Consider the following 27,060-nt stretch of genomic DNA (forward strand, 5'->3'; position numbering starts at 1 on the left):
CCCAATCATATCCACTAAATCCTAAAGGCCTGAGGATTTTATGCCCCTTTTAGGATTGTTCAATTTTATTTCTCATTTGAAGAAGAAATGAATGATTTATTTTAGGGGTTTAAATTTTTTTTTGGATTGTTTTTAATTGTACACCACCCAGAGTCCGGAAGGAGTTGGGCGGCTTAAAAATCTAATTAATATTATACATATATTTATTTATTATATTTATTAGATTAGATTTCTATGCCGCCCTATTCCTCAGACTCAGGGCGGCTCACAACAAAAGTGAATACATATCATTTGAAAATCTAAAATTAAAACATACTAAACCGCCCTTTCTTAAAAAACCACCCACTCACATTCAATTAACCAACCTATACATTAATTCACCGGCTGGGGCAAGTTGATGGTGTTAATGGTCCCAAGCCTGCTGGCAGAGATAGGTGTTTAAACTTTTGTGGAAGGCATACATACATACATACATACATACATACATACATACATACATACATACATTTGCAATGGAAAGTTGATTTAAATCTGTACACACTAACAAATGTGTATATTGATTATTCCCTGAGAGTAATCAAATGTCTTTTTATGCAGCTTGCCAATAGGATGTTGTACAGCTCTGCACAAATCCTTATTATGCCCCCAGGCAAAGAGAAAACCCTACTTCAGGTGGGTCTTTCAAAGCCCTTCCAGATTTATTTAATCATGTTAACTAAATTTAGTTATGTTAACATCAGTGAATCAAAGTTTAACACATGAACCAGGAGGTTTAAGCAAACCATATTATGTTTTAATATGTTGGTTTTGTGACCAAGTAGATTAAAAAAAATACTTCTGGGTTTGGACTGAGCATTGATGTCAAAGCATTCAGACCTCTGTGGATTTTTTTAAAAAAAATCATTAACCTTTATAGTTGTGAAACTCTTGTCATAATGGAAAATTTGTTCAACATCAGGAACTGCTGGGTTATCTCTAATGAGGCTAAGTAAGGATCTGTTCATTCTGTATAGCCCAGAATTGATTGGCATGCAGAAAAAAAAATAACCCCCTCCATTTAAGACTCATCAGTAAATCTTTTTATTGGCAAATGGGAAGCTTCAATGCTGAAGTGAAGAGTGTTACACTGATGAATTCTGCAGCCTGTATTTTACTATCCCAAAAATGATGTACAGGAAAACATTCTTATCAATTAACATTTTCACAAAATATTGATGTACTTTGCAGCTATTTTGGTGAAATGTCCAGGTTAACAGTTGTCAGATTATACGTACAAATGATAAATACATATATTCAAGCATGCTTTATTTCAGGGGATGCATTTTAAAAATGTCTGGGAAGTTATAAATTTGCAAGCATAGCAATAAATCTTATGTGCTATAATTCAGATTCAATGCACATATTGTGATTATGGAATAAAAACAGTATCTGCATGTATGATTTTGTCTTGTAGTTAACATAGTCTTGTTAGTAGATACTGCTCTAGGAAATTGATGCCCTTTAACTGACTTGGATGTGTACTTTTCTATGGTTAATTTTAATTTGCACAAATATAAAGAATAATTTACAAATCACAGAAGTATACTTAACTTTCTACATAGGGAAACCTGTTAAATAACAAATTCATTTTCTTTCCTACCATAGCCAAGATTTGGACAGGCTGAATTCCATCCTACATAATTTGTTTGAACACATAGTCAAATAGATGTGAACAATTTGTTGCTGAGTTTAATAAGAATATCCTAGGCAAAAGAAGCCATTTTAGTTTAATGGTGGGAAGAGAATATGTAGAATATTTTAAAATCCTTGAATGATTGTTTTTGAGTTATTTTTTGAATTATTGTTTTCAACAATTAGCATTAATTATTAGCATGTATTAGCCTTGAATTATTGTTGTCTCAACTGTTTTTGAGATTTAGATTAATTTAAAGGAAGGAACATTAATTCAAAATCAATATAATCTTATTCATTGTAATCTTATGAATTATTTAGCCTTAGAAAAGATGGTAATAGTAAGGGAGGTCCTCAAAAATAACCACTCAAAAACTTTCAATAAAGTTATTAGTTATTAATGTAAAAAAAGTGGGGGTGCGATGGCTCAGCAGTTAAAGACATAGAGCTTGAGAGCTCGGGTTCAAGACCTGAGGAAACAGATGAGTAGTGCCCCCTAGAGTCAGACGCAACTGGACAGGGGAAACATTTATTTTTATATGAAAAAGTAACAACTCTTGTTTTCTAATAATATATAGAATATTGATATTTATGTGTTCATCCCTATCTTGTGGTGTCTTAGAAAATATCCATCTCAATGGCCCAATGAAGGACAGCATATATTGTATATATCGGTGTTTCCCAACCTTGGCAACTTGAAGATATCTGGACTTCAATTCCCAGAATTCCACAGCCAGCATTCGCTGGCTGTGGAATTCTGGGAGTTGAAGTCCAAATATCTTCAAGTTGCCAAGGTTGGGAAGCACTGGTGTATATCAATCTGTAGTTGTACATTCAAAGTGAAACTGATGAATGTAGCTGAATGTAGTGCGCTGAATATGTATTTAGTAATGTTAAATGTTGAAAACCCTTTTTACTTGCATGCTTGTGATGTTCATGAAAAGAAATTTGTACAGAAATTTGTACAGAAATTTCTGGCCATGCAAATACTGCATATTATTATGTACTGCACTTATTGAAGCTGATGGGTGTTCTATTGTGTGTTTAAGTTATATGTAGAAAGTAGTCTTGGAATAGTAGCAAAATTAAAGTAAAGGTTGTTATTTATGTCTCATGTTCTTCTGAATGGTGCAGAAGGCTCACAAGCTATTTGTTAATGGGGAGTGAATTGGACTAAGCTAGTGTTTCTCAATCTTAGCTGCTTGGAGATGAGTCGACTTCAACTCCCAGAATTCTGGCTGGGGAATTCTGGGAATTGAAGTCCACCCATCTTCAAGCAGCCAAAATTGAAAAACACTGGAAAACATAATGATTAGCTGATGACTTTAAGAGAGCCAGTTTGGTGTAGTCATTAAAGTTTGGTATTTCGTACAGCTTTAAAAACCTACCTCTGCCGGTGGGCATGGGAGCCGTGAGTCATAAGACTGTCTCTGGCCGTTACTAGATATGATTGGATTAATGTGTGTCATGTATATGAGATCTTTTAAAATGTGTTTTTTTAGTAAATTTTTGTAAGTAAGTAAGTAAGGAAGGAAGGAAGGAAGGAAGGAAGGAAAGAAAGAAAGAAAGAAAGAAAGAAAGAAAGAAAGAAAGAAAGAAAGATAGATAGATAGATAGATAGATAGATAGATAGATAGATAGATAGATAGATAGATAGATAGATCTTGGCCAAGAAACCAGGAGACTGTAAATTCTAGCCCCACCTTAGTCAGGAAGGCCAGCTGGTAACTTTAGGTCATGTTGAAAGAAATGTCTATCTGGGTTCACTTTCAAGTGGGGAGAAAGACACCAGAAACATGGAAGCTATTTGGAACAATGGTTTAATGGTGGACAGGATCACATGGTTTGAGATCCTAGCCAATCAAGCACATGAGTAAAAGAGAGCGCGGTTTATACCTTCTCTTGGGCTTTGAACTTGCTTCTTGTTCCTGTGAAGTTGTCAGACTACTATGGTGCCATGTAAGGGTAACTTTGGTTTTCTTGAGTCCCAGGCTTGATTGAATCTTGCTAGGTGATGATGTGATGAAAATGGTTTTGGAGAATTCCCATTATGGCTGAGAGCTTTGTCCTGGTTTGGATCTTGAGTGAGGGCGAATCCTATCACCCTGGAGCTGAAGGCCTTTTGTCTTAAAGATAAGATGGTCCAGTCTTTCTGAAGCTATTAACAAAGGTGGGCACTGCTTTCAAGAGCATGTTTCTCCTTTTTTTCATCCTGGGAGCTATAATATTCTGCCTTTTTAATATTTCCTAGAATATTTCATTCTTCTAGGAGAAGGGTGGATGCTAACTTTCTATAGCCAGTTAGTCTCTCTCATTCCAACCCACTTCACAGGACTGTTGCTGTGGAGAAAATAGGAGAAGGAAAGTGTATTAAGTATATTTGAGTTATTTATAAAAATAATAAAAGTGGGATAAAAATAAACCAGTGAGCTTTGTGGCCCAAGGGATTTAATCAGTTTCTCATTTCAGCTCACTAACTTATTATATAAGAATAAGACTGACCCTTTTAGTGTTTTTTTTAAAAAACAGTAAATAAATATTTCTCTCGTGTCACACAGCATATACAGTTCAGATAGCAGAGAAAGCTGCCGGCGGTGGGCTATCAGATGCTAATTCGAAAGCCTTATTGCTTTGCAATGGACCTTTAGAACATTATGAATTCCTTACCAAAGTGGAGCAGCTGAGGAGTGATGAACAGCAAATGAAAGTCATGAAGTGCCTGCAGAAGCTACACGAAAGTCTGAAAGGCTACAGCCTCAGTCCAAAACACATATTCTCAAAGGTAAAGTTCTTCCATTAAGCATTTTTACAGCAGTTTTTGTGTCTGGTTCACATGATTTTTTTTCTAATTTGATTGCAACAGCTCTGTAAAACAATGTTTTTTAATTATCCAACTTCATGCCTAAGATGCTGAGACTGAGAAGATTAGACCAAACATCACGGCTGAGTATCAGAAATAGTAATGATTATTTGATAGCATTCAGGGTAAAATAAGATTGATATTTTTTTTCTCCCCAATGCAATTAAATTTAGAAAATTTTATTGATTGAGATATATTTGAGATCTGCAGCCTACAATATACAGTGTTCCCTCGATTTTCGCGGGGGGTGCGTTCCGAGACCGCCCGCGAAAGTCAAATTTCCGCAAAGTAGAGATGTGAAAGTAAATACACCATTTTTGCCTATGGACAGTATCACAAGCCTTCCCTTAACACTTTAAACCCCTAAATTGCAATTTCCCATTCCCTTAACAACCATTTACTCACCATTATTACTGGTATTCACCATTGAATAAGACACTTAGTGATCCTGATATTTATAAGCATAATTATTTATTAACAATAATTATTTTTTTTGTTATTTATTTGCAAAATTTATTAGTTTGGCGATAACATATGACGTCATCGGGTGGGAAAAACCGTGCTATAGAAAAAAAACCCGTGAAGTATTTTTTTAATTAATATTTTTTGAAAAACCGTGGTATAGGCTATTCGCGAAGTTCGAACCCGCGAAAATCGAGGGAACACTGTATTCAGTTCCTAAATAAAACAGACTTGGAACAGGTTATTAATAATAATTTACCAATGTTTGGTAGAATAAAAATCAGTTTCCACTGCTCTAAACTTGAAATATACTTAAGTGATGTGTTATTATTTACCTGAATAACACTGTTCATTGTTGTGTCTCCAAGAATGCACACATTCTATAGATGATTTTGAATTGTTTAATATGTGTGGCATGGAAGATAGTATCCTGTACATACAAAGCAAGGGTGGGTTCCATTTGCTTCGGACTGATTTGCCCAAACCAGCAGTGACTCGCTGTTGATGTCACAATGACATCACTGAAACGGATTGGTCAGTGCCTGTCTGCAGGTGCCACCATCTTTTTAATTTTTTTAAAAAAATATTATTATTTCCTTCTGAGCATGCACAGAAGCTGAGTTCCGGCACTTTGCATGCAGTCGCCATCTGTTTTGGGGCTCTGTTTTTTTGCCATGTGGTGCGGGAGGAGGTGAATCGGGAGCAAGGTAAGTTAAAACCCACCCCTGCTTCTAGTGTCCCCCGCGCCGCTTTTGGCTCCCAGGGAACTGTAGGGAGGCTTGTTAGGCTCAAAAGGAGTGGGGGTGGTTTCAAGGAAGAAAGAAAGAAAAAATGTGCACGGAGTTTGAGTTGAGAGCTTATTATAAGTGGCTGCTAAGCTATGCTCAGACTAAGTTAATCATCAGTGTAGCTCTAAGAATGCCAGATGAGCAATGGGCATTCAATTCAATTCAATTCAATTCAATTTATCAGATTTGTATGCCGCCCCTCTCCGAAGACTCGGGGCGGCTCACAACAATAATAAAAAAACAATATAACAGTAAACAAATCTAATATTAAAAGAAAAGATATATAAAACCCCAACAATTAAAACCATACAGCACATACATACCAAACATAAAATATAAAAGCCTGGGGGAAGTGTCTCAGTTCCCCCATGCCTGGCGATATAGGTGGGTCTTGAGTAATTTGCGAAAGACAAGGAGGGTGGGGGCTGTTCTAATCTCCGGGGGGAGTTGATTCCAGAGGGCCGTGGCCGCCAAAGAGAATGCTCTTCCCCTGGGACCCGCCAAACGTCATTGTTTAGTCGACGGGACCCGGAGAAGGCCAACTCTGTGGGACCTTATTGGTCGCTGGGATTCGTGCAGTAGCAGGCGGTTCCAGGGGTACTCTGGTCCATTGCCATGTAGGGCTTTAAAGGGCATGTTCTCAGCTTCAAAACATCTGACTTTTCTTCCTGCTACTCAAAACCTTCTGGGGGTTCTTCACAGGAAGGGAGAAAGGGAGAGATGGATGGAGGAAGAAAGAGAGAGAGAGACAGAGCAAGAGAAAGAGAAAAAGAGAAAGAGAGAAATAAAGGGAGTAAGTAAGTGAGAGAGTGCGAGAGAGAAAGGAAGAAGTGGAAGGAAGTACCACAAACCTGCCACTAGACGTGGCTTCAGAAGACACTTTGAAACAGCACAACAATTTAGGACTGGAAGATATCTCGGAGGTCATCTAGTCCAGTCCCATGCCGCAGCAAGAAACCTTACATTGTTTGGATTATTTTGGTGCCTCTAAGAGAGAGGAAAATTGCCAGAAAGGAGAAGGAGTTTACTAGGACAAAGCTGCCATGCAGAGGAAGGCAGAGATAGTCCTTAACTTATGACCACAAATTAGCCCAAAATTTTGGTTGCTAAGCAAGATCATTGTTGATTTTCACCCCATTTTACTCAATCCATGACATTTCCTCGCTCTGACAGTGATGTGTAAGCTAGGGAAGAACATCTGAAGGCATGTGTAATGTTCTAATGTACAGAAGTTATGGTTAAGTGTCTGGCAGAAATTTGACTCTGCAGTAAGTGAGGTTGAATGTTTAGTTTTAGAAGAGCACTCTGTGTGTTTGTGTGTGGGGGTGTACTTACACATACAGTATATATAGTGGACAATGTATCTTTATGTGTGCCTGTGTGTAATATATATGTACATATATGGCATATATACATTGGATTAAATAGGATATTTTGGATGTTCAGTAGTAATAAATAGACAGGTAATTGTATGTTGTTGAGGCCTTTGAGGCGAGGAAAGGCCAGGCACCCTAACAGTAACCCTTGACATGAGCGACATCAGGTTGGCCATGCCCACCCAGTCACATGATTACCCAGCAAACCCCATCCAGTCACATGACCACAAAGCTACTCCCACCCAGTCACATGACCATCAAACCATGCCCAATGCCACATGACCCTCAAGCCATGCCCACAAAATAAGCCACGCTCACATAGTGGTAGTTAAAAATAATTGGAACCCACCCCTGCTACAAAGAGTTCTTTGTTAGAAAGTGGCAGAGGTAATCTGCCGGCAATCATATGGTAACCTGAAGAAAATAGTTCAGAATTTTGTGCTTTGCTGTACTTATTCTGGTTACTTTTAACATTTCTTTTCAGATGAAAGCCTGCAAGTTTTGTTCCCTGGTACTAGACTTGACAGAGGAAAACATCAGTTTAAGATTAATATCCATTGATTAAAAATTAACCTATATGATAATGTGAAAGAAATGAACATAAGGCCAGAAGTAAGAATATTAGGTAAAATCGATGCGATTAATTGGGTAGAAATTAGCAGACAAAGATGGTGAAGGTGATGGGCCTATTATGGTGAAGATGATGGGCCTATTAGATAAATGGTCTATTTAGCATTGCCAAACAGTAATCAACACTGTTGCTGGATAAATTGCAGTTCTTGAATAGAAACATAGAAACATAGAAGACTGACGGCAGAAAAAGACCTCATGGTCCATCTAGTCTGCCCTTATACTATTTCCTGTATTTTATCTTACATTGGATATATGTTTATCCCAGGCATGTTTAAATTCAGTTACTGTGGATTTACCAACCATGTCTGCTGGAAGTTTGTTCCAAGGATCTACTACTCTTTCAATGAAATAATATTTTCTCACGTTGCTTTTGATCTTTCCCCCAACTAACTTCAGATTGTGTCCCCTTGTTGTTGTGTTCACTTTCCTATTATAAACACTTCCCTCCTGAACCTTATTTAACCCTTTAACATATTTAAATATTTTGATCATGTCCCCCCTTTTCCTTCTGTCCTCCAGACTATACAGATTGAGTTCATTAAGGTTGCATTTTGAACCGTAGGCCCTTATATGTAAAAAACCCAGACCTTTTCAAGATAATTTTTAGAAAATCATGGTTTAAAAATACCATTGCAGATACCCTAGGAATTATTTTTGAACTTTAGAAAAAGCATATTGTTAACTTATTTTTGTTGGGAAATCGGCAGCAGGCAAGCTGGAGGGATCAAAAGGAATTAGCCCTGAATCATTGCATAGTTGCAAGAAACTTAGGAATACCCCCAACCCTGCAATTTCATGTGACTTTATCTGTTTTTACCCATGGGAGGGAGAGCAATCTAAAAAGATTTTTCTATTACAGGTAGGATACAATATAGGTCAGTGATGGCGAACCTTTTTTTCCTCAGGTGCCGAAAGAGCGTGGGCGTGCGCTATTGCACATGCGTGAGTGCCCACACCCATAATTCAATGCCTGGGGAGGGCAAAAACAGTTTCCCCTGCCCCCCCCCGGAGGGCCTCTAGAGGCCAGAAATGGCCTGTTTCCCAACTTCTGGTGGGCCCAGTAGGCTCGTGTTTCACCCTCCCCAGAGTCCAAAGGCTTCCCTGGAGTCAGGAGAGGGTAAAAATGCCATCCCCCATCCTCCCAAAGGCTCTCTGGAAGCCAAAACGGCCTTCCCAGAGCCTCTGTGCAAGTCACAAATTAGCTAGATGGCACACATATTCATGTTGGAACTGAGCTAGGCTCCGCGTGCCACCTGTGGTACCCATGCCATAGGTTCGCCATTACTGTTATAGGCAGTCCTCGACTTACAACTACAATTGAGCTCAACATTTCTGTTGTTAAGTGAGACATTTTTAAAGTGGGTTTTGCCCCATTTTACGGCCTTTCTTGCCTCAGTTGTTAAGTGAATCACTGCAGGTGGTAAGTTACCATATTTTTCGGAGTGTAAGATGCAACTTTTACCCCCCAAAAGAGGGTGAAAATTTGGGTGCGTCTTATACAAGGCTGGGGTGGCATAGCAGGTAGAGTGCTGTACTGCAGGGCACTGAAGCTGACTGTAGATCTGTAGGTCAGCGGTTCAAATCTCATCATGGTTGACTCAGCCTTCCATCCTTCCGAGGTGGATAAAATGAGGACCCGGATTGTGGGGGCAATATGCTGGCTCTGTTAAAAAGTGCTATTGCTAACATGTTGTAAGCCGTCCTGAGTCTAAGGAGAAGGGCATTATAAAAGTTGAATAAATAAAATAAATAAAAAATACACCGAATGGCCTCTGCCTTTCAGCAATTTACTTCCTTGCAGGAAACAGTGCAGAGCCTGATTAGCACAAGAAATTGATTATCAGCCTCCTGACCCACAGCTGATTTAGCATAGGCAGGCCACCTGCTGGAACCTTTTGCGACCTTCTGACAAGCAAAGTCAACGGGGAAAGAAAACCATGTTACTAACTTAACGACTGCAGTGATTCACTTAACAACCATGGCAAAGAAAGATCATAACATTGGGCAAAATTCACTTGCAACAAAAACATTGGGCTTAATTGTAGTAAGTTGAGGATTATCTGTATATCTGCACTAATTGCTCTCTTAAGTGTTAAATATTTTTCTATGAATGATTTTCTTACACTTAGAAGTTGTTTCCATAAATTGTCATATGTGTAGCAGAAAAGTAAAAAAGAGTAGAACTAAGATGGGGATGAAGAAGAAGGGAAAGTAATTTTCCAGAGAAGGAGATTCAAAGAGAAAAGGAGAACGATGAAGAGTCATGGACTCATCCCAAGTAACCACTGGGATATGAACAAGCGGGATGATACCTCCTGCCTACCAGACATCTGGAAACCAGCCCTCATTAACAAACGTATCCCAGCCATAGAAACTGAAACCAGACTTAGAACACACATTGCAAAACAACCAAGTAGCCTGCAAGCTCCAACTACTCAGGATATCACCCCTAATCTACAATCATTAACTAATCAGCATACCTCAGTTAAATCAACGACCCCAGGTGTTACCCCACTGACTCACCAGGAAGTTTCTACACAGCAGGCAATTGCTGAGCCATCAAACCACACCCAGCCACCAGTATTTATAGAAGGAAGGCAGCTCAGGTCTCGCTGTGTTCGCCCTAGAACAAGGACAGAAGCACCAGCCTGAAGATGACGAGTGGGACCTCGTCGAAACGTCACCAGAAATTTCTAAATCCTACACGGGAAGAAACTCGAATATACCAAGCCCGTCATACCTGTACCCGTGAAAATCTACGAAAACAAACATACACACACACACACAGAGTATATATACAGTAATCCCTCACTACTTCACGGTTCATCTTTCACAGATTCGCTACTTCACGGGTTTTCAAAGGGGACTTAAATCCATTAAATCCATTGAAAATTTTAAATCCATTAAAAATTCATAAAATTCTTCTACAGTACTACTGTACTCTATTAAAGAAATTGGTAGGATATCACATGTAGTTCCAACTGAAAAACTATTATTATTATTATTATTATTATTATTATTATTATTATTATTATTATTATTATTTATTAGATTTGTATGCCGCCCCTCTCTGCAAACTCAGAGGCCATTATAGAATGACTGTTTAATGCAAAGGGTGGGTTTTAAAAGTCTAAATACTCGTTAAATACATACAAAAATATCTTTCCTCTACTTCAGAGGTCCCCAACCGCCGGTCCGCGGACCGGGACCGGGCCGTTGGGGTTTTCCAGCCGGTCCGCGGCGCCGCTGCCCTCCCGGCAGAGGACATTATGCAGGACAGGGTGGGGCGTCGGGCAGGGCGGGGAGAATCAGGAGGCTCCTTTGGCGGCTGGGGGCTGCCTGGCTTTGAGTTTTTGGCTGGGGGGGAGGACTTAGGAAGGTCCTACTTCTCCCCCCCCAGCCAAAAACTCAAAGCCTATCTGCTGGATACGGGCGATGAGTGGGACGAGCGGCGCCGAAGCCGGTGGCTGTGGCAGCTGCTGCAAGAGGCTTCCGCGCCGCTCTGTCCCACTCATCGCCCGTATCCAGCAGATAGGCTTTGAATTTTTGGCTGGGGGGGGGGAGAAGTAGGACCTTCCTAACTCCCCCCCCAGCCAAAATCACAAAGCCAGGCAGCCCCCAGCCGCGAGGTGCCCCCTCCCCTTCCCTTTCACACGCAGCTTCGGGCCCCCTGAGCGTGTGCAGAGCGCCCCCAGCGCCGCTCCAGCCGAGAGACCCCTGCCCTCCTTTTTCCCGACCGGACGGAGCCCGCCGGGGGGGGTCCCACGCGGGGCGCCCCCTCCCCTCCCATGGAGCCCTGCCCTGTTTGGTGCCCGCTGGCCGGGCAACGGCCTCCCTCCCTCCCTCCCTGCCTCGTGTTTGCAGAGCTCCGCCGGGCAAAGTTCGGACGCCTTCTGGGCGCACGCACACATCCACACCTCCACCCCCCCCCGGGAGGAATTCGCCCCCTGCCCAGAATTGGCCAGCCCAGCAACGCTGCCCTGCTCCCTTCGGAGGTGCGGAGAGGGCGGGGAGAGGAATTTAACCCCGAAAGTGGCCGGGGTTGCGCAGAAATTCCCCCAACCTTCGCTGGTTTCGGGCCAGGGAAGAGGGGGCCGTGTTTACCTGGCTGATTCGGGGATGAGATACCACCAGGAGCTCCGCAAGGCTGCGTGACTTGGATTGGCAAGTCCGAAAAAGACCCCCGGGATGGGTGAGTGGAGGGAGAGGGAGAAAGAGAGAGGGAGAGAGGGGGAGAAAGAGAGAGAAAGAGATAGCAAGAGAGGGAGAGAGAGAAAGAGAGAGGGAGAGAGGGGGGAGAGAGAGAGAAAGAGATGGAGAGGGAGAAAGAGAGAGGGAGAGAGGGGGGAGAAAGAGAGAGAAAGAGATAGCAAGAGAGGGAGAGAGAGAAAGAGAGAGAGAGGGGGGAGAGAGAGAGAAAGAGAGGGAGAGGGAGAAGGAGAGAGGGAGAGGGGGAGAAAGAGAGAGAAAGAGATAGCAAGAGAGGGAGAGAGAGAAAGAGAGAGGGAGAGAGGGGGGAGAGAAAGAGATAGCAAGAGAGGGAGAGAGAGAGAGAGAGGGAGAGGGGGGAGAGATAGCAAGAGAGGGAGAGAGGGAAAGGGGGGAGAGAGGGGGGAGAGAAAGAGAGGGAGAGAGAGAGAGGAGATAAAGGAAGAGGAGAGATAGAAAGGGAGAGAAAGAAAGAGGGATAGAAAGAGAGTGAGAGATGCTCAGTGAGCCTTTCTTTGAAGTTGCCTTTCTTTCTTTCTTTCTTTCTTTCTTTCTTTCTTTCTCTTTTGCTCTCTTGCTCTCTTGCTGTTTCATTCTTTTTTCTCTCTCTTTCTTTCTTTCTTTCTCTTGCTTTCTCTCCTTCCTTCCCTCCTTCCATTTCTTTCATTCCCCCTCTCTATTTTTATTTCTCTTTCATTCTCTTTCTTTCTTGCTTGCTTTCTTTCTTGCTCTTTTTCTTTCTCTCTTTTACCTTCCCTTCCTCTATTTCTTCTTTTCTTTCTCCTTCCTACCTTCTTCCCTCCCTCCCTTCCTTCAGTCTTTCCTCTCTTACTCTCCCCTTTCATAAGTTTCCTTGCTTCCTTCCTCTGTTCCTGTCCCTTCCCCCTTTCTTTCTTTCTTTCTTTCTTTCCTTCCTTTCCTCCCTCCATTTCTTGATTTCCTTTTCCTTCCTCCCTTCTTTCCTCCCTCATTCCCTTCTTTCACTCCTTCTTCTCTTACTCTCCCCTTTCACCCCTCCCCAAAGAAGGTAAATTTCATACATAATTGGTATGTCGCAAAATAAAGTAGTTTTAAAATGGCGGGGAGGGGGCCCCCAGACACTTAGGCTGTATGGGGCCCCAAAATTCCTGATGGCGGCCCTGGCTCCATCCCTCCATAACCCCACCCCCATATGACCAAAGCCCCCCCCCCCCCCCACCGGGCCATGGAAAACTGGTCTAGCTTAAAGCCGGTCCCTGGTGCAAAAAAGGTTGGGGACCTCTGCTCTACTTCACGGAAATTCATTTTTCACTGGTGGTCTTGGAACACATCCCCCGTGAAAAACGAGGGATTACTGTATATATATAATAAATAAACCACTGAAAAGATGGTCTGTTTACATGTAGTTTCTGTATCATTTTCACCATAGAATTCTTCAAAATGCTCAACCTACTGGGCTTGAAAAGATATTAAAAAGAATATTTAGGGGTTTTGTCCTTTCCAATTTCCCTTATTGTGTGCTTGATCAACCAAAATAATATTTGAGCTTCTAAGCAGCAGAGCCGGCTTTGTTCTTTTAATGCAGTAGTTGAATTGAGTTTGGAAGCTGTAGTGACTTTGCGATGAATATATCATGTTGTTTTCCTATTTTGCTTTTATCCAAGGAGAATAAAATATAATTATTTTCTTAATTTGCAGCTTTTCACAAGACGTAAACCTCCAAAAGGTCTTTATATCTATGGTGATGTTGGTAAGTTGAAAGATTTTTACTGAAACATGGCCAATTTTGTTTCAGCATATTTGCACACTTTCCCAGATTTATAGCTGGCTAATAAGATAACTTTCTTATCCAATGACAGCAGTGATTTTAAAAAGAACAAAGCAACACCCCCCCCCCCCCCAGGCTGAGCTACTAATGACCTGCATTTAGTTCCTTAGACATTACAGAGTAATTCTCAGAGCAATGCCAGGTAATGAAATGGATCAACACAGTGTGTTTTGTGATATGAGATCCCTGGACTATGTGGAAGCCTTGATTGCATATGGCAGGGAGGGCACTTGTTTTGATGCCCTTGTTATGTGGAAGGGGGATGTTAGTTGAGTTGAATACATGGTCTGACCGAAAAATAGATTTATGACTAATCTGTTTTTTTTTAAAAAAAAGAACGGAGATATTCTCATTTATTTTCAGTGAATAATGTTCAGTGTATTTCGGGTAGAAACAATAATTGCATTTGTCAATTTTGATACAGATTCATCATAATACAAATGATCCTGCCCATGTTAGTTGAAGTCTTGCTTCCAAGATAATGATTTTGTACTGTTCAGATCACGATTATGATTTCATTAGCTCAATGCTAATGAACAGTCATTACTGTAATCAGTACATAGTGTTTTAAATTAACAACCTGTTGGCTATGTGTGTTTTTATTTGAAGGCACAGGAAAGACAATGGTGATGGACATATTTTATTCTCATCTACAAGTAGAAAGAAAAAAGAGAGTCCATTTCCATGGCTTCATGCTTGATGTGCATAAAAGTAAGTTTAAATCTTTCTGGTAGAATACAGTATGTTGCAGGTATCTTCCGTGTTATCTGGCATCCTGTTTCTTCTTCATTCTTTGTCTGGCGCCCTCTGGAAGACTGTCAGCTGAAAGCCAAAAAGAAAAGAATTAATGTAGATTGTATGGGGAAATTTGCAGCCTGATTTTTCAGTTAGAATAAAGCTGTCTCGCAATACCCCTAGAAATTAATTGAAGAGAAAACATTGAAGGATTTGAGTTAGTAGGCTTCATTTTCCTTGAGTAAGTAGCAGTGGACAGTCGGTCACTCACTTTTTAATTCATAGGTACTTATTTGCATGATTAAAAATTCAGAGCATCTGCTGGAACGTGGTGGTATGTGGTCTTTTGACAATTATATAAAGAGGTTGAACAATATTGTGAAAATACCTAACCGTTTTACAATAGTCAGCAGAAAGTGAAGAGTGAACTTGTGTTATAATGTATTTGTTGGTCTTTCAGTTGCCACAAGGCCCTGATTTAAAAGATGAATAGTAAAAAGATGTTATGTCAAATTGAGGGTGGAACAGGTAGGAAAAAGTAACTGAAAGAGAGTGACTGATTTACACCAACTCCTGTATATATACACACACACACACATTAGAACAGTGTTCTGACTATTGGCTGAATTGTTGTGATATCAAAAAATATTTACATATATTTTATCAGCATTAACAAGGGAAAAGTTAGCATGGACAAGAACTTTAACTCTTCCTTCTCTGTGCCAGAAATCCCCCCCCCCCCCCCAATAATGAACACTCCAGTGAACTTCCTCTTTGCAAAATATACAGTTTTTGGGCATAATACAGGTACAATATAGTAAATGAAATAGATGGTACAATATATATGTGGTTCACAACAGGTGACGATTCAGTTAATTATTTTAAAACACAAAGATCTTCTATTTCCCATTATATTGACTTTCAGTCTTTAAAGCTTCCTAGTCTTTTGTAAGCTTTCTCTGTTTCTCCTTTATTTCCTTGTTCTCATTTCTTTATATTTGCCCTAGTCTGTTAACTTACTTTGTTTCTCAATGTACAGCAATCTCAACATGTGCTTATTCTTCCCATCACCCATTACCTCCGACTTATGACTGTAACTTTGTTGTTTGTATCCTTACAATTTATATTGACTGTTTTCTAATGTGATTTGATTCTTATTTATACCCTGTGACTATTATTATGTGTTGTACCTTGTGATTCTTGCTGAATGTATATTTTCTTTTAATGTACACTGAGAGCATAGGCACTAAGACCTATTCCTTGTGTGTCCAATCACACTTGGTCAATAAAGAATATTCTATTCCATTCTATTTTAAAATATAGAGAGAAGGAAACCAAACTGAATAATATATATTGTTGGATAATATCTTGACCCCCTTTATGATATTCTCTATATATTGCAAAAAATGAAAAAGCAGTGGGATACTGTATGAATCAAGGACACCCACTGGAGGAAAAAATGCTTTGCAGTTGTCACTGTTTTTCTTAAAATTGAAAGAATGGAATTAACGCAGAATTACTGCGACAAAAGTTACTTCTATTAGATTGCAGAAGCAACTTCTGTTAGATTGTAGATTGTAAGGGTGACACCAAAATATAATTGTATATAATTTTATTCTATTTTATATATTTATGTATTAAATTAAATTAAATTGTATCTTACTTTATAACTGTTGTATTTAATCTTATTTTAAATTGTTTGTATAAGGTTTTATTAGTGTTACGTGTTTGAATCTTTTTGATATGGCCAATAGGCTAATCAATACAGCTATCATATCATATCAATACTTCTATTAACATGTAAATATAATTTTTGTTTTGAGTCTATTTCCAACATGTTTACTAAGTATCTTGCAAAATGTTCACTTCAGGAATACATTGCCTTAAACAGAGTCTGCCAAAACGAAAAGCTGGCTTAATGGCTAAAGCATATGATCCAATTGCTCCTGTAGCGGATGAAATAAGTGAGGAAGCTTGTCTCTTGTGTTTTGATGAATTTCAGGTAAGTAAGAATATATTATAAGAGATAAACATTCCTCTATTCCTGAAAAAACCCCATGTCTGGTAGCAATATTTTGTATGGTTATTAACTTTCTATACTGTAGTGGTTTTTTTAAAATCTTCTCTTATTGAAGCATTTATTTATTCGTATACACAGAGCAGCAAAATTTGTCACAGTTAATATGATATTGAATGCATAAAATCTCAGATGCACGCAGATAGTATTGTTATAAGTGCTATCTGCTAAACTGGAATCTTTTTAAAAAAATATAGTCTTGTTTATACTAAACTTACTTTCAATTTTAAAATACAGTATTGTTTAATCATACATTCTGCATATTCAACACACACTATATACCTAAATAAGTGTGTCTCTATATTATTAGTATAGAAACATAGAAACATGGAAGATTGACGGCAGAAAAATACCTCACGGTCCATCTAATCTGCCCTTATAGTATTTCTTGTATTTTATCTTAGGATGGATATATGTTTATCCCAGGTATGTTTAAATTCAGTTACTGTGGATTTACCAACCACGTCTGCTGGAAGTTTGTTCCAAGCATCTACTACTCTTTCAGTAAAATAATATTTTCTCATGTTGCTTCTAATCTTTCCCCCAACTAACTTCAGATTGTGCCCCCTTGTTCTTGTGTTCATTTTCCTATTGAAAACACTTCCCTCCTGAACCTTATTTAACCCTTTAACATATTTAAATGTTTCGATCATGTCCCCCCTTTCCCTTCTGTCCTCCAGACTATACAGATTGAATTCATGAAGTCTTTCCTGATAAGTTTTATGCTTGAGACCTTCCACCATTTTTGTAGCCCGTCTTTGGACCCGTTCAATTTTATCAATATCTTTTTGTAGGTGGGGTCTCCAGAACTGAACACAGTACTCCAAATGTGGTCTCACCACCAGCGCTCTATATAGCGGGATCACAATCTCCCTCTTCCTGCTTGTTATACCTCTAGCTATGCAGCCATGTTGACGTATTTTATTATGCATACACATACTGTACATATGGACATGCACATATACATGCCTACATACACACACCATTTGTATTACCCTTTGTTCAATTGAATCTTTGCTTTAATAGTACAGTTTGCTCCTGCCATCCATACTTTATCCACATTCTCATAGAATCTGCCTTATGTTGCTCCAGATTAAAATTGTCAATGTAAGCAAAGATTTAATATGTGCAGGTAACCTTCTCAATAATCAAAACTTCATAGGTTATTTATTTATATTATTTTAACTATTTTCTTTTTAAAATAAAATGGGTTAATTAAATCCTACAAGATTTAGACATTAAAATCATAAAGCAGCATCCATTGTAACACATCATCATGACCTGGCCTCAGATATATGAATGTCCCAGTTTTGGGGAATGTACAGAAAAGATCAGCTGGTTAGAGAAATAATGTGACCACTATCATGGGATTTAGTATGGACATTTTTTGATTTGTGGACAAAACTGCAAGTTACTTTTTGATATATCAAACCTTTATTTAAGAGGAAGGAAATCGCTATGTAGAAAAAAATTGGGACCAAGCAATGCTTAACCCATTCTGTGCCCTGCGACATTGAAAAATAAATGACAGACAATGGGGAAAAGGCAAATTTATAGAAGAAAATGACATCATGAAGCTATTTTGGCTAAGTCCTAGGAGAAATATGAGAAATAAAGTAAAATAAAATAAATAAATTCGTTGGGATTATTAAAAAGGGAACATCCCAGTAGAGCGTAGTTTTTGTGGAGGTAAAACTTTCCCTGCAAAATTTCCAGACATTGTAATGTATGTGTGTGTGTGTGTATGATTGTGCATATGCACACTTTTGACTCAACTTTTTTATTCCTGGCAAATGCTTGGATTAATGCTAGTTCTAGAAGTGGTTTGCTATTGCCTCATTCCTAAGGTTAAGAGAAAGTGACTGGCCCAAGATCGTCCAGCTGGCCTTTTTTCTAAATTGGAACTAGAACTCACAATTTCCTAGTTACTAGCCCGAGGCCTTACTCTCTATACCAAACTGATTCTCTCATTTTACCATTGCCATTTAAAATGTGATGTCCAATATTCTGGTTTTCTTAAAATCTCAATTATTATGGTCAGTACTGATACTTACTAATTTTTCTTGCATTGCAGTCATAGAACAGTATAGAATATTTTTGGAAGGAAAAGAAAATAGTTGTGTTTGAGTAATGAATGCATTTCTGAATTGAAGTGCATTCTTTTTTCTATATTTAATGAAGTATTACCATTTCATAACTTCCCTTTTTTTTAGTCTTTTTAATATCGTGGATGCATCTTTATGCTTTAAAGCTGAAAGCAGGATTCTCCTCTGCGTGCTTGGAAAGTCCAAACATGGGGAACAATCAGAGGGATTGTTCTCTGAGCTTATCCAGGAGAGAGTCTATACCCTCTTCCAATATATTCCTGGACAATATCCAGAGGCAGTGGAATCAGCTAGCCTCTATCTCAGCCCCATCTTCCTCAGATAGGAAGCTTTATGGCTTCGGTGCGGAACTTGAGGAGCTCTTACAGTTCCCTGCAGTAGATGACCCTGTCTCTAATTTGCTCTCTTTAAAAGTACTCCCTGCTGAGATTTCAGAGGGGTTGAAGTTGGAATAAGATTCCAGTGTTACTTGAACAATATGCTTGGACTCTCCAAGCAGCACACAGGAGAAGGAACGTTGGCTTACCTGAACATCCTATGTGTGCTGCAGGAGATTCCAAATTTGCCCTGGCTACTGTCAAGGTCCTGGTTTGGCGAAATCAACATCCTCTATCTGATGGAGGTCTACACCTTCATTAAAAAACTGAACTTGATGGAGCAGAGAGGGCATGGTCAGATGTTTCTTAACTCAGTCCCTGGGCAATCTGACAGAATTTAAGCCATGCTTGGACTCTCCCTCAGCGCACACAGAAGGACGTTCAGGTCAGCCAACGTTCCTTCTCCTGTGTGCTGCTTGGAGAGTCCAAGCATGGGATATACTCAAGCTTAAGTCTCAAAGGTGGGAGCAGTCGGGTCCACGGTAGCTGAGGTGGAACAAACACTCCGTAGTACTGTAGTACTGCAATTATTAGTTGACAGAAAAAGTTTTCAGTTTGGTTTCAGTTTGGAAGTTTAAGAGGCCTTGATCAGAGCTCTCCTTTTTGTTGGTTTGACATAGTCATGAGGAATTCTTCCCACTTCTGCTCTATGGTATATCACTATATTTTTTCCCTACTTGGCATGTGAAAATTCACAGCTGGGTTAATAATAATCAAGGTGGCACAAGGCAATCAAATGTGTTTGTTTCCTGACAGGTGATAAATCTGTTGAGGAGTTCATCATTAAAGTCCTTATAATCCCATTGTCTCCCTAGCATATCCTGCTACTGAGCTACAGGCCACTTTAAATGACCACTAGAGAATAGGGAATATGATAAGTATCTTGAATTAGCCAAAAGCAAATTACACCAGTCTAGCCTAATTTCCTCCTTTGATACAAAACTGGCATAGTGGGCTATGGAGATGTATTATGTGTAATATACCTTGACTTTAAGCCTTGGATACTGTTGAATGGGTATCTGAGGTAAGCTTTGGAGTGAATAGCCAGCTTGTATTAATGGACTATCACAAAGATGAAATTTAATGAAACATAGTTTTAATGAATTACACAGATGAGTAGATATTTCAAAGGTAGTGATGGTAGACCTGAATTTTTGGTAAACTATACTGATAACAGAAACAATATTAGATTTTTCTAATAATACAAAAATCTATTAAAAGAAATAAACAAGCAAAATATTTCATCTTGTACTTAACAAATGCAAAGATAAAAAATAATTTATGCCACAATGGCTATCAGGATTCATTGTCTGATTTTTAAAAAGCTTTTCCACTCACACATTTTGGGAGGTGGAAATTTAAAGCCTAGAATTTACCCTAAATTTCCCTTTGGTATTGGCCATATTTTTATTTATAGTTGAATTTACTCTGGAAGAGGTGCCTTTTTAAGTCCTCTTTTCCCAGGTTCAAGACAATTACTCCTATAAAATTCTTTGCAATTTAGCTTTGTTTTCTTTTTGCTATTTTCTTGCAACAATGACTTTATCACACTTCACAATGTACAACCTTTCTCATTTTCTTAGCAATAAATTCTTTTATGTACACTGCTGAAAAAAATAAAGGGAACACTTAAACAACACAATATAATTCCAAGTAAATCAAACTTCTGTGAAATCAAACTGTCCACTTAGGAAGCAACACTGATTGACAATCAATTTCACATCCTGTTGTGCACATTCAACTTTGTACAGAATAAAGTATCCAATGAGAATATTTCATTCATTCAGATCTAGGATATGTTCTTTGAGTGTTCCCTTTATTTTGTATATTTTTCTCATCTACAGCATTTTTATTTCTCATTCTTCATTTTTTTCATGCTTTCTATGAATATAAATCCAAACACTTCTGTAACACACTGTAATATGATTCTTTTAACTTTATTTCCTTTTATTCACTTTCCATTTTTGTTGATAAATTAATACTTAATAATAATTATTAATAATTAATAAATCCTATCCCCCCCCCCCCAATAAAACATTCAAACATTCTCTTCTAGTTCCTTAGCTCAGCTCAGCTTAATACAGCTCAACTCAGGTCTCCTTCCCTTTCCTTCCCTTGCTTCCCCTCCAACATATGTCTCAGATTCATAACCTGAATGTGGAATTTCAAAGAATATCCATTCTTATTACTACTTACATCTCTGTATGGCTCAATCATTTTACTTTCTCATCTAATTTTCATCCATTATTCACGTCGCCCATCAAAATAAATTTTCCACTGAATTGCATTCACGCAAACTGTTGCACATTTTTTTCCTAGAACTTATCCCTATTTAATCCTTATCACTTTTTATTGGAGTGTTAAATTCCAACTAACAACCTGTGTGTTATGTCTCACAGTTAAAACAATCTATCCATCTGATTGGTTCTGAGCGGCCGCCGGCAGTGGCCGGTAATTGGTTGAGACAAATGCCGCCAAAAAATAAATGGCTATCTCACTTTTCCATTGTTTAAAAAAGTATAAATAATGGAACGGTTTGTCAGCACGGCTTGTGGAGTTTATGTAGTGTTAGTTACTGGTTATCGTTACAGCTCTTGTTCAATAAAGACAATTTTTCACATATATACATTTAGACCCTTCGTTCATAATTAAATATAATCCTGAACTTATTTGAATGTATTCATAAACTTTACTTTAAAAGAACAAACCATTATTACTCAAACTTATTATTTTCCTCACATTTTTACAGAAACACAATGTATCTACAGTATTTCCTCTTTTAAAAAAATATATATAGTATAGTAGGTCCCTGACCTAAATGAACTGAAGCGTCATTAAACTTTGCATTATTTAAAAGTAGCATAAGATATAACTCTGCTGTTCTGTCTTCCCAATCATGCCAAAGTTGAATAGCTGTGGAGTATTTTTTCAGATTCTGTAGTCCAGCAAGCTAGTATTTTTGTGATACTTTTCTTTCACTGGTTAAAGACCAAAACATGATGCTTCATTTTCTCTAGTTTGAGTATTTGTTGCTGGATATTGGTAAGATATTCTGAAAATGCATTAAAAGCATTTAGAGTATTTATTTACTCATTTGTTATTTTATTTAACTATTGATAACTTTGTTAAGCGTGGCTATTGGGGTGTTTTAAAAAGAGAGATTTGTGCATTTGGACCTGCTATGTCAAATTTCTTCTTAAAATTTGTGCTTTGCCAAATCTGAAGCCTTGAATTTGCTTCAACCGAAGGCAATTGTCTGGAGTAAAGCAGTAATGTCATAGTTCCATGGGCAGGGGTAAAACAGGTGGCACTGCTCACAGTCACTCATGCCCTCATCACCTCGAGGCTCAACTACTGTAACGCTCTCTACATGGGGCTACCTTTGAAAAGTGTTCGGAAACTTCAGATCGTGCAGAATGCAGCTGCGAGAGCTATCATGGGTTTCCCTAAATACGCCCATGTCACACCAACACTCCGCAGTCTGCATTGGTTGCTGATCAGTTTCCGGTCACAATTCAAAGTGTTGGTTATGACCTATAAAGCCCTTCATGGCACCGGACCAGAATATCTCCAGGACCGCCTTCTGCCGCACGAATCCCAGCGACCAGTTAGGTCCCACATAGTTGGCCTTCTCCGGGTCCCGTCAACTAAACAATGTCATTTGGCGGGACCCAGGGGAAGAGCCTTCTCTGTGGCGGCCCCGACCCTTTGGAACCAACTCCCCCCAGATATCAGAGTTGCCCCCACCCTCCTTGCCTTTCGTAAGCTCCTTAAAACCCACCCCTGTCGTCAGGCATGGGGGAATTGAGACTTTCCCTCCCCCTAGGCTTATAAAATTTATGCATGGTATGTTAGTATGTATGATTGGTTTTTAAATTGGGGTTTTAAATTAACTTAAATATTAGATTTGTTTACATTGTATTATTATTGCTGTGAGCCGCCCTGAGTCTGCGGAGAGGGGCGGCATACAAATCTGATTAACAAATAAATAATAAATAAATAAAATCTGAGGGCATGTGAGGTATTGTCCTATGTCAGCTCCAGCATCCATGTTCATTCTGGCCAACTGATTTTCGGCCTTTCAGAGGGCGGGAGGAAGTTTCCAGTCCTGAAGTCTGGGGAAGGCGAAAAACAGCACAATGGGCCTATCAAAAGTTCAGAAAACAACTTCCATTAGACCCGTAGGGCCTGTTTTTCACCATCCATAGGCTCTGGAGACTTCAGTGAAGTCTGGGTGCACGCGCAGGGGAGAGAGCGCAGGGGCAGCATCCTTGGAGGGAGGGCATTGCGTTATGGGTGCGGGGATGCGCATACTCACCCGAGCAAAAAAAGGTTCACCATCAATGCATATATAGTTAGTCCAAAAATGCCCCTCTCTAAGGTGCTTTCTTTCAAAAGGCATCCAGTTTTCATTTGAAAAAAAGCACTTTTGGGACAACCGTGACCTGGACGGCTGAGAAACTCCATAGACATTTGCCCCTCTTTAGATTCAAGAAAGAGAAGCAGGGCTGCAGTTGTATGGCAGAATCTGAGTGACTGGCTGGTGCTTTTGGTATCATTCCTCCACCCTTCCCACCCCCTCTTCCCAATCCCCAAATAGTGTTGCATTAAAATAGGCTTATCTTTTTAAGAAACGAAAAGGACCAATTCTTTTTTTTTTAATATATATTTATTAAATTTTTCCTTTTTTTAAAAAGTACATAATCATATTTACAGATGAATCTACCTCGTATATACATTCCTATCGACATTGTCTTCTAATTACTGTTAGATTTATTGATGTTTTATTTCAATGCTTTTGAGATTCTTTTTTTTGTCCATTGGTACCATTTTGTCCAGGTTTCATAATAGTCCGATTCTTTTCGATTATTAAGTTCCATTGTCCATCTGTCCATCTCTGCACAGTCGTATATTTTCTTGATGATCCCATTGTCTTCAGGTATTTGCGGATTTTTCCAGTTCTGTGCAAATACAATCCTTGCAGCTGTTGTAATATGCAAGCTTAAATATTTTACATTTTTAGAATAGGTACTTCTCATAATACCCAATAGAAAAAATTCTGGCGTATATTCTATTTTTGTATTTGTTATTTGACACTACCAATTATTTATTTTTTCCCAGTATTTTCTTGTCTCTGGACATAATTCTTTATTTAGCACATGAAATCCCCCATGGGCACTTTTCAAGATAAAATGATACCCAGCCTTCCGGCAACACTGTGGGGGCTAATGGTCTGTACCAGTGATGGGCTACCAAAATTTTTACTACCACACTGCGGGCGTGGCTTATGCATTTTGTTTCAATATCTTTCAGTGCAAATTGGGTGCTCCGGGATGGAGCTCCAAATCTTGCTACCGGTACTGCGTTCCTGACCATACCCATAGGAGCCCATCACTGGTCTGTACCAACCTCCAGTTCACACATTATGCACATCTGTCATTGCAGAGAACACAGCTATTCTCCCAAAAGACCTTGACTCTCTTTCTGATTGGTCTATCACCTGGCAGCTCAAAATCTCAATCAGCAAATGCTCTGTCCTCCACATCGGCAAAAAGAATCAAAACTTCAAATATAAACTGAATAATCTTACAGAAAACCCCCACTCGGTTAAAGCCCTCGGAATACTAATATCCAATGACCTGAGTGCCAAAGCCCACTGCAACAACATCGCCAAAAAGGCTTCAAGAGTTGTCAATCTAATCCTACATAGCTTCTGCTCCGGCAATCTCACACTACTTACCAGAGCTTACAAAACTTTCACAAGACCCATCCTCGAATACAGCTCATCTACTTGGAACCCATACCGCATCTCAGACATTAACACCCCCGAAAATGTCCAAAGATACTTCACCAGAGGAGCCCACCCGAAACACAGTACCTCACGAAACTAGACTTATAATCCTGGGTCTAGAAAGCTTAGAACTAAGACGCCTTGAACATGATCTAAGTATTGCCCACAAGATCATATGCTGCAACGTCCTGCCTATCAACGACTACTTCAGCTTCAACCACAACAACACAAGAGCACATAACAGATTCAAACTTAATATTAACTACTCCAAACTTGACTGTAAAAAATACGACTTTAGTAATCGAGTTGTCGAAGCATGGAACTCATTACCTGCCTCTGTAGTGTCATCCCCTAACCCCCAACATTTTACCCTTAGACTATCCACAGTTGACCTCTCCAGATTCCTAAGAGGTCTGTAAGTGCACCAGTGTGCCTTCCGTCCCCTGTCCTATTGTCTCTCCTATAATTCTCTATATATCTCTCTCCTATTCCTGTATCTTTTCTTCTATTCTTTCATTGATATATCTTATACCTATATCTTTTCTTCTACTCTATCATTGATACACCGGTATTTTACTACGAGCATATTATGTAACCTTCATTATGTTTTGGACTAAATAAATAAATACAGTAAATAAAAGAAAATAAATAAATAAAATGTGAAACTCAGAAAATCAAGCTTATGGACCAACTGTGAGTCCTCCTTTTGGTTGCACTTCAGACATGAAAGAGCTTTATTTTCATATAAAATAGCAGAAAAAGAGTGGTTGGGCTTGGGATCCAGGATACTTGTAAAGAGTAAAGTAATATTGTTATAAACTGTAAGCAGTGCTTGCAAGATAAGCAAAGAGAACAATTTTAAATACTTAGTAGGAGCAAGTTTCATTAAATGCAGGGGGACCTCTGAGTAAAACATGTCTAAGATTGCACTGTTACACTGCTGTTTTTGTGATAACACTAATTACTTAAACATACTTACATTTACTATTCATTTCCAAGAAATTGTACCAATCAGAGGATAACTGGGGTTCAGGTACTTAGACACATACATTATTTAGATTTTTTTTTAAAAACTTATGTGAGAAGAAAGCAGCTCTAGGTCATACAAATCTTTTCTCTTAAATGCAAATGAAATTTCACCATTCTCTCCATTGGCAGACGTCTCTTATTGGTAATTTGTATTTTTTTCTTTTGTTCACATCTATAATGAATGCTGAGCACAGGCAGAACCTGAGCTTTGAGATGCTTTCACTTTTGTCTTCCTCTCCAAAGCTACAGAGAGGATCAAACGTACATAAATTGGCATTCAATATACCAAATGACTCTTCCCTTTAAAAAAAAAAAATTACGTAACTTAAAAAATAATGATTTTTGATAGACAAGTAGATTTAAATTCTGCAAGAGCAAAACACCAACTATTTCCTTGTTGTGTTTTTTCCCAGTCGTAAATCTTTCTCTATTTAATGTTTCATCAAAATGGATACCTGTTTTTAGCTACCTTTCTGATTTTGTTTTTGTTTCTTACTGACAGACTCAGAGGCATCATATTTTAATTTGTTAGATTGCACTTTTCTTCAGGGCTTCTCCGTCTACACTTAGAGTTTATCTGCCTGCTCATTCTAAGAAAATAGTCAACAACCTAAAAGATGTACAGTGGTATCTTTACTTACGAACTTAATTTGTTCCGTGACCAAATTCTTAAGTAGAAAAGTTTGTAAGAAGAAGCAATTTTTCCCATAGGAATCAATGTAAAAGCAAATAATGCGTGCGATTGGGGAAAGCACAGGGAGGGTGGAGTCCGTTTCCTCCCAGGAGATTTCTAGAGAGGCCCCATGGAGGCTTCTCCCCGCCTTTTCCAGCTCTTTTTCCTCCCAGGAGATTCCTAGAGAGGCCCCACGGAGGCTTCTCCCCGCCTTTTCCAGCTCTTTTTCCTCCCAGGAGATTCCTAGAGAGGCCCCACGGAGGCTTCTCCCTGCCTTTTCCTGTTACAATTTTGAAGGCTCAGGCTTGTAAGTGGAAAATGGTTCTTGAGAAGAGGCAAAAAAAATCTTGAACACCGGAAGTAGAGGTGTTCTTAGGAAGAGATACCACTGTATAACTTGATTTAGGTAGAGCGGTTTCCAAAGGCTGAAGCATAGAACAACATTGTGTAGAAGTCTCCTAGGTATG

At 39.0% G+C, this 27,060-nt stretch overlaps 1 protein-coding gene across 6 annotated transcripts in view; it reads left to right on the top strand.

Annotated features, from left to right (window-relative positions):
* The window catches only part of AFG1L (AFG1 like ATPase), a 76,538-nt gene that overhangs the window by 1,224 nt on the left and 48,254 nt on the right, over positions 1-27,060 (top strand). For 4 of the 6 annotated variants that reach the window (XM_070733317.1, XM_070733315.1, XM_070733314.1 and 1 more), the window contains exons 2-5: positions 4,230-4,453; positions 13,677-13,728; positions 14,416-14,517; positions 16,413-16,543. In XM_070733317.1, the coding sequence (XP_070589418.1) occupies positions 4,373-4,453; positions 13,677-13,728; positions 14,416-14,517; positions 16,413-16,543 (366 nt within the window). In that variant the 5' untranslated portion in view covers positions 4,230-4,372. Of the gene's footprint in view, positions 1-571; positions 673-3,446; positions 3,842-4,229; positions 4,454-13,676; positions 13,729-14,415; positions 14,518-16,412; positions 16,544-27,060 lie in introns of those variants that run through there. The other 2 variants (XM_070733316.1, XM_070733318.1) reach the window with 2 other exon arrangements.

The sequence above is a fragment of the Erythrolamprus reginae genome, chromosome 1 (genome assembly GCF_031021105.1).
Source record: "Erythrolamprus reginae isolate rEryReg1 chromosome 1, rEryReg1.hap1, whole genome shotgun sequence".
Taxonomy (NCBI): Eukaryota; Metazoa; Chordata; class Lepidosauria; order Squamata; family Dipsadidae; genus Erythrolamprus; species Erythrolamprus reginae.